The following is a 9,150-nucleotide window of genomic DNA, read 5'->3' as shown; positions in this document are numbered from 1 at the left end:
TCAGAATATATATAGCTGGATGCTCCGAATTTTGTACGATGATCCGAATTTGGACATCGAAAAAAATACTGGTCTATCTTTAGATTTAGAACATTGAACAATTGGCTATGTTCAGGTTGAGAGCGCACCTCTTTAATATGATTGTGCCAACTTTTACTAATAATATTTGAAAAGCTTATTTAATTACTTTTTAGAATATATTTAGTTGGATCATCAGAATTTTGTACGATGATCCGAATTTTGACACGGGATTTAACGGTCTTTCCCTTTAAATATTTTTAAAAATTAGCCATGTTAAGGTTGAGAGTGCACCCCTTTAATATGACTGTGCCAACTTTTACTAATAATATTTGGAAAGCTTATTTAATTACCTTTCGGAATATATTTAATTGGATGTCCAGAATTTTGTAAGATACCGGTAATGCGAAATTAAACCTCTGTTCTGAGCTAAAGGAATGGATAAAAATAATATATTCTACTTTCATTTGATAGACGTAACGTTGGATTTTATTGGTTGATAAAAGTAGATGAGTTTGGGCGACTGTTGTCTTTATTCTGAATAGGTTGCCAACGAACAGCCCATTTGTGTTCGGTAAGTTGAGTTGTCTCCCTTGGAACATTTTCATATTTTAGTACCGTGAAATGCTGATGAAATTTGGATGCAACTTGACCGGAAGCACGTGTAATAACAAGAAATATGTCAACAATGATTGTAAACACATTGGGTTAGATTTTACCATAGAGACTGAGTGAAAACAGTAAGACGGACTGATGGTATAACACTGCTAGACTGGTGTCATGGCTAGAATCGTCAAGTTATTGTCTCTTCTGGAAGGGAAAGGTAAATCTAAATCCAAATGATTGTATTAATGATTTAAAGTAGCTAAGTCCGTAACTCAATATCATCCAAAATCTTCGACATTGAAAACACGAATTTTTTTTTCAATTTAAATCAGCATTTATGTTGTGATCTTACCTGGAAAAGATGGGCTTCTGATATCCAATATTTAAGACAAAATAAACATTTTACCATTGGTACACGAATCGTGTACCATAATGCGTTTCAGCGCCATTTGTAACAAGGTGCTCAAAGAATGAGGCTAGACATATTCCACAAGTCATGTCAAACGGTGATATCATATTCTTATTTGGAGAGCATGAGCAATAAACAATATCGGTGTTGACTGGAATAACCAGACGCTAGAAACTTACTTGCGGTTGAGACTTCAGGCGTATTTCAACGAACATAACTGATGACAATTCACAGTAAAACGGACACGATTGAATGTAAAACAGTTTATATAAATTCATATTACATTATTATATGTGTTGCGACCCATTTGTGCCAATTTCTAGGTCCAAAATATTAGCGATTTAGCTCCTTTAATTATAGGTTTTTTTTTTATAAATCTCCTTCACCAGTCTTCTTCTCCGTCTGTCTCTCACTCTCAGTGATGATGTCCGAATGGTTAGCATGTGCACGCTGTTTCATAAAGTCTGTCATGGTAACTGGCGTGGTTTCGAATCCCCGGTTGTACATAACAAACAGTGACGATGGCCGAATGGTTAGCATGTGCACGCTGTATCATAAAGTCTGTCATGGTAACTGGCGTGGTTCCGAATCCCCGGTTGTACATAACAAAGAGTAGGGTTGCTGACTTGCTCTGTCCAACTTCGTGGGTTTTCTCTGGGTCCTCCGGTTTCCTCCCACTGCTAAAACACCTCCTATGTGCAAGCGAATTATTGAAATTAAATTAAACCATATGTTAGTCCCGAAATGACCTAGTTTGTGTTGAGTGGACATTAAACCCCATTTCTCTCTCTTTCTTTTATTTCAGAACAACATTTATTACAGAAGTCTGCATCAGACGTGTTATTGTCTGGTGGTGTGATAGCTGTACCAACCGATACCATATATGGTATTGCTGCGTTATCACAGGATGTAGAAGCTATAAATAGAATCTATAATATTAAACAACGTGATTTACAGAAACCAATCGCAATCAGTGTCGGCGATATTGACGATATTTACAGGTAATGGTAATCCTACTTTTTCTCGGGGTAGGGGGTAGCCGAACGGTTAACATATGTGCGTTGCATCATAAGGTCTGTCATTAAAAGTCAAATGGTTTCGATTCCCCAGTTGAACGTGACAAGGTGTAGGGTCGCCCGCCAACCTCTTGGGTTTTCTCCGGGAGCTTCTGCCCCACTGTTGAAGACCCCTACGGGCAAGCGAATTATTGAAATATCCCCCCCCTCCCCAATTCAACCCAGGGGACTATAAAAGTTGGCCTGTAATTGTGCAGTGTATTATGTATTTTTAGTGCTGGGTATTGCGACTGCAGTCACGATACAATACATATTGCGATACTTTTGCTTCGATACGATTCATATTGCGATTTATAACCAGGACAATATTTACCAAGAAAATAACAGGATGAATGAATAGTTTTATTTTTATTGGAGTCACTAAAACCCGGAAAGAAAATTACAATTATTATTCAGGTCCAAATAAGGACCAAAACAATTTAAGGGAGAGAGAGAGAGAGAGAAATGGGGTTTAACGTCCACTCGACACAAACTAGGTCATTTCGGGACTAACATATGGTTTAATTTTATTTCAATAATTCGCGTAGGGGTCTGTAGCAGTGGGAGGAAACCGGAGCACCTGGAGAAAACCCACGAGGTTGGACAGGCGACCCTACTCCTTGCCACGTACAACCGGGGATTCGAAACCCCGCCAGTCGACTCAATGACAGACTTTATGATACAGCGAGCGCATGCTAACCATTCAGCCATCCAACCCCCCACAATTTAAGGGTGTTGTGTACCTATGGATAATGTATGAAATGAAATGGGGTTTAACGTCCTGCTGTTCTGCTTCGAAGTGGGCTAATTAAGACGGGCATACACGATATAGTGTGCTATGAGGGAAATGTTGCCCAGACAGCGGCACTATGGCCTACTTTTATATCAAATTCCAACTGTCAAGGGATTTTTTATGTGCACAGCACGACATTGTATACATGGGACCTCGGTTTTCTATCCCATCTGAATGACTAGACAGCTGTTCTTGTCAGGCCCTCCATCCTGAATAACTGACAAGGGGGAAACTACGCCGGAAAATCTGAATTATCTTTCTCAGCCAATGCAGGGATCGAACACCCGACCTCCAGGCTAGCGAGCCAGCGTCTTACTCACTTAGCCACCGTGACCCCATAAATAATTATGCTTTTAATGGATAATGTGTGACATGTAGAATTAAAAGTGACAGGTTACTTATTGATGCAACAAAAAAAACATTAAAAAAATAATTTAAAAAAAAATTGATTCAATACGCGAATCGTGATTCGTTGATTTAATGTTATATCGTGCTAGTATTTTTGTTGCTATGACAACAATGTGTTTTTTTTTTCAGGTGGAGTAAAGTAACGGTGAATAATGATTTGTTATCAGAATTATTACCAGGTCCGGTTACCGTGGTGATGGAAAGATCTGAGGAATTAAATCCACGACTAAACCCAGATACGAAGCTGATCGGTGTACGCATTCCCGATCACAAGTTTATTCGTAGCTTAGCACAACGATGTCGACAACCGATAGCTCTAACCAGTGCTAATATTAGTTATGATAGGAGCTCTCTATCAGTAGAGGTAAGAAAGACATTAGTTATAATTTTTTCCAGCGCAGTTTCCCCTTGTCAGTGTTGCAGGACGGAGGGCCTGACATGGGCAGTGTCTAGTCGTTTGGATGTAAATTTATCATAAATTATAATGTGATTTATCACCCAATAATACATTCTACAGTAGATATCGCTTGTGTGATATATTTCATAATCTACTGCGATATCTCCTTACATTTATTTATTTGTGCATGTAAGAAGGGATTGGGTGATAAATAAAATCTCCTACTCGTCTCTTTTGGTATAAAAAATATCAAAAAAGACTCGTAGGAGAATCTCTGTGTAAATTTATCATAAATTATAATATGTTATAAATTTATCATGAATTATAATGTGATGTAAATTCTATGACATTAGATAATGAGTATCAGGTTTATAACTGTTTAATTTCTCAAAAGATGTTGAGTAATTAACAGACTGGTTAATTACTGAACACTGATCCAGAAAGTAAACAGTTATAAACCCAACACCCATTATCTAATCTATTGTTTGCGATATCACTTCGGTGGAAGCGGACGTTAAATAAAGCTATTTCACACACATATCTAATCTAGACAGACCCTTTAAACTATGTAACAGTAGGAATCCAATGGTTTTCTATGATTCTCAACAGATTTGAACAGTTTTCCAACAATAGTTTGAAATTAAACATTAAATACAGAAACTCCTGATAAAACAATACAACTAAATAATACCATAGTTGTAGCGATTGTTGTATTCTGTATAATTGTTGTTTTATGTATTCTGTATAATTGTTGTTTTATGTATTCTGTATAATTGTTGTTTTATGATAATTGTTGTTTTATTTATGTATTGGGGGGGGGGGGGCGGTGGATGGCCGAATGGTTAGCACGTGCATGCTGTATCATAAGACCTGTCATTGAGTCAACTGGCTTGGTTTCGAATCCCCGGTTGTACATGACAAGGAGTTGGGTCGCCTGTCCAACCTCGTGGGTTTTCTCCGGGTTCTCGGGTTTCCTCCCACTGCTAAAGACCCGTACGCGCAAGCGAATTATTGAAATAAAAATTAAACCATATGTTAGTCCCGAAATGACCTAGTTTGTGTCGAGTGGACGTTAAACCCCATTTTTCTCTCTCTATGTATTCTGTATAATTGTTGTTTTATTTATGTATTCTATATAATTGATGTTTTATGTATTCTGTATAATTGTTGTATTATGTATTCTGTGTATATTTTTAGAATTGTTGTTTAATTTACAGGAGTTTAAACATTTATGGCCAAAGCTGGATCTTATAATAGATGGTGGTATTTTAAGTTCAAGTGGAGAGAGGTCAGGGTCAACTGTTGTCGATTTATCAACTTCAGGCTTTTATAGAATTATACGACAGGGGAGGTAATTTAATTAAACATACATTATACAAGAGCTAGATCTGCCTATTGCAAGTCTTTCTTTAGGCCTGAAATGTTATATAAACTATTAATTAACTTATGTAAACCATAATCAACCCTCAATGTTATCTTATGTGTTGGATTTTCACCGGATTGGAATCCAATCAATGCTCAACACTTATTGATGATTAAATCCAAAAATGGATAATCGAGACTATGTTTTTTAACTTACCGACTTTAGTAATGATGAGCGAGATTCAAAAGCTATAATTTCAATTCGTAGTGTAGCAATTTGACTGAAATTTTCAACATCGTCTATTTACGTTATCTATTTTTTAACTATTATAGCGAGAACAGTCAACTCTTTATCTAATCTCCCATAATACCTCATTAACTTTTAATAATGTATCGAAACAGGAGTTAACATCCTAAGATTCGAGTCCAACTTAAGTTGATTCAAAGACCCTACTTGCGACTCTACATATTTATCGCAACTTTGTGAAGACTTGGGGCTTAAATCGACTCGGTATTAAAGCCAAAGTCTTGTAACTCGACTAGCGGTGTTGCAACTTGGGAAAGCCAGGCAGTCTTTTCAGCACCACTGACGAAGGGGAAAGCCAGGCCCCCTGTTCAGCATCACAGATGAAGGGGAAAGCCAGGCCCTCTGTTCAGCACCACCAACAAGTAATTCTATCAGATTTAAAACTGGACTATCATTAAATGTTCGTGGCCAACAAATCAAACAGCAAAGATCTTTGTAAAATACTGAACACATGGAACCATTTTTGAACTGATTTTCTATTTTTAGCGAGTCATATTTCACAATATTGTAGTTTGCTCGGGATTTTAAATTAATGTATTGTTGTTTGTTTTTCAGTGGTTATGAGAAAACATTAAAGATTTTACATAAACATAAATTACAAGAGAAGTCTTAGCATCGCATCACAGTTTTCTACATAGAAATTTTACAATTTATTTATCTATATGGTTTGAACGATGGAGGGATGATTTGGCCGCAGTTCGATTTGAGCACATCTTTGTATAAACTCACATCTCAATGAATGCAGAGGATAAACGGAACGATTTGAGCACATCTCGATCAATGAAATGATTTGATATACAACTGCTCATGTAGGTATTTGAGTTTTATGAAAAAATACTGAAAATTGTCAAGTTTTTTGTCAAGGTGTATTTGGAAGAGGCGTCACACTAAATCTAACATCAACCTTGTATCATCTGATTTGATATCTATTGTTGATTTCTTACAATGTCTGTGTAGTTTGTGGTGTCCGCAGGTTTGTCTTATCTTTTTGGTTTTGTGTGTAGTGTGGTCTTCCTGCACTTACTTTATAGAATGATATTTTCATATTGTCACACCAAATCTGTAATCTCTTGGATATACATACAGCCGCGGATCCAGAGGGGAGGTTTGGGGGATCCACCAGCCCCCCACCCCCGCTCAGCTACATAAAAATTTTTGTAAAACAACCTTTTTTATGAGAAAAGTGTCATAATTGTGCTTTATCCTTTTTCGTCAGATGGTGCGACAGGATGGGCACTCAAAGCGTGAGATAATGATATAGACATATGTGATATCACAATTAATGCTTTGCATCAATAAAATTGAATCACAATGTCATCGTATTAATTCATAATAAAATTTGACGTCAAACAGGATGTTGGATTTCTCTGTTTTAAAAGATCAATGTGTGTATATACGCCAAAATGACGATAGAGACCATGTATTTCTCAAAAAATTTCAAGCCGAGGGGGGGGGGGGAAGGGAGGATACATTTTCTCAGGAAGCTGGCAAACTCCCTCCTGAAAAAATTCCTGGATCCGCCCCTGACATAGTGTCAGAAATAATTCCTGCTTTATTAGCCACAGTCCATCTGGTGTCTGTCAATTTGTCTTTTTATCAATGTTTTATTTAGTGAATTATTGTATTTTATATTATTTAAAACTGTAAAATATGGGGACCATCATTTAATATGAACCCAATGTAACTCAGGTCACTCTACAAACATTGTTTTTATAGTTAATTAAATCATGTATCAATATCAGACATTTTTGCATTTATTTTTAAAATAGTTTTATTTCGGTTTAGCATGATATATTGACAATGTTTGAAATTCACCAAATGATGTTTATTTATCTTTGTTAATAGTTTTATTTGGATTTAAAGGCTCAATACCACTCTTTTTGTAACTGAATAATATTTCCCAATCTTTATTCTGGTCAACAAATTGCACTATTTTACAATATTCCAATTAATTGATGATACAAATTTCATCTTAACACACCTAATTTAAAAAATTGGAAAAATTCAACTAAATGATTTGAAAAGCCTGACGTAAATCTTTTCAAATTTGACTTGGATTTAAAAATATTTTTGAACCCTTTGGACAAGTAAAATAGGATTTAATGGATAATTTAAAAAACAGGTAGGACACTAACACATCTAGTACTTAGAATAAGGCTATTTTTTATTTTCTGGAGCTGTCAAGACAGCACAAGTGTTATTGTCCCTTTAACATATGTTGACAATGTCTGAGATTCACCAAATAATGTTTAAGTCTCTTTGTTAAAAGCATTTACAGTTGACAATATGTTGACAACATATGTTGACAATGTCTGAGATTCACCAAATAATGTTTAAGTCTCTTTGTTAAAAGCATTTACAGTTGAGTTCATTGGTAGGACCAAAAGCGAAACACATGTTAAAACAAACACACCATGGCGATGCTCGATTGGACGTCCCGGAAACCCCTAAATAGAGACGTTTGAGTGAAAATAGGAATTTGGGGCTAGAACCGGTGTGCCGACTGCACGAGGAAATATCTCAACCAACCAGGACAGCTGAATCATGTTCGTGGTGTTTAATTACATCGTGATTCTACTCACACCACCTCCGTTGTCGGGACAGACAGAACTGTGACAGGACTGAATTCTGTGTCACTCGATTGCAATTCCGTCAATTCTGGACGTTCCAGACTGACAATCCAGCTTCGGGCGTCGCCACACCATACAACTGGTGTATATAAGCCACACCATACAACTGGTGTATATAAGCCACACCATACAACTGGTGTATATAAGCCACACTATACAACTGGTGTATATAAGCCACACCATACAACTGGTGTATATAAGCCACACCATACAACTGGTGTATATAAGTTTTACAATGCCACTCGTCTCTCGATTTCAATATGATGTCACATTTTAAAACAAAACACACTATAGTGATGTCCTCGGGCGTAATTTACAAAAGCTAAAACTAAGATATTTTAAGGATTGAGCCATTTCGTTGGTTGAGAGGTAAAAACACATTGTAGCTCTTGACCCATAAAAGGGCAGAATTTTTACAATATTTTAAGTTTTGATCAATCTGGTTAAAACACAGATCCTATTTCGTTTTGTTTTTCATAGTTCAAAATTTCATTTTATTGTCTTTACTACACTAGGATCTGGAAGAGTTGTTATATTGAGGAATTAGCCAATGAAATGGTCAATGCTGATTGATTAATCAATGTCTGACGTCATAGGGTGTAAAGCCGCTTGTGTGACACCTGACGCTACCTCCCAGTACAACTAGTCAGATCTTCATGTATTGTAGGTCATCGAAAGTATAAAAAACGACTTCATGTAGTGTAGGCCATCGAAATTATAAAAAACAAAATGAAATATTGATCTGTATTTTAAATCAGATTGAGTTTTGATGAATAAGGTCCCAGGTGTATATCTGTTCTAATATTTGTGAGATGACATCGACCGTGACGTTGTGACGTCACATAATTTAGGGAATTTTTGACTCAACCAGTGACTAACCAATGTGTTTATATAGAAATAAATAATTTTTTAATAAGTGTATTGAAAATATATTGTATATCGGGTTAAAATCATGTTTATATTTATTTTTTTTTAAATAAAATTAACAAATACTCTAAAACTTGTCTTGTTATGTTGCTGTAGTTGAACAAGGAACAGATCATCTTGGGGCGATGCTGTTCATAAAAGCCTGAGACTTGGCCAGTTTGAGTACGATCAACATAAAACTAAGTAAACTAAAACATCTAAACTATTTCAGGAATCCGAGGTAGTCAATATTTGCATT

General features: G+C 36.1%; 1 protein-coding gene across 1 annotated transcript; it reads left to right on the top strand.

Moving 5' to 3' along the window:
• Positions 1-612: 612 nt before the first annotated feature.
• On the top strand, positions 613-8,868 carry LOC126826767 (threonylcarbamoyl-AMP synthase). Its single transcript, XM_050555857.2, has 5 exons — positions 613-841; positions 1,839-2,034; positions 3,419-3,653; positions 4,904-5,037; positions 5,911-8,868. The coding sequence occupies exons 1-5, from the start codon at positions 799-801 to the stop codon at positions 5,966-5,968; spliced, it is 666 nt and encodes a 221-aa protein (XP_050411814.1). The 5' UTR covers positions 613-798; the 3' UTR covers positions 5,969-8,868.
• Positions 8,869-9,150: the final 282 nt, after the last annotated feature.

This window comes from Patella vulgata, chromosome 7, assembly GCF_932274485.2.
Source record: "Patella vulgata chromosome 7, xgPatVulg1.2, whole genome shotgun sequence".
In the NCBI taxonomy this organism is placed as follows: Eukaryota; Metazoa; Mollusca; class Gastropoda; family Patellidae; genus Patella; species Patella vulgata.
Note: the sequence above shows the minus strand (reverse complement) of the source record. Positions and strands in the feature narration are given on the sequence as shown.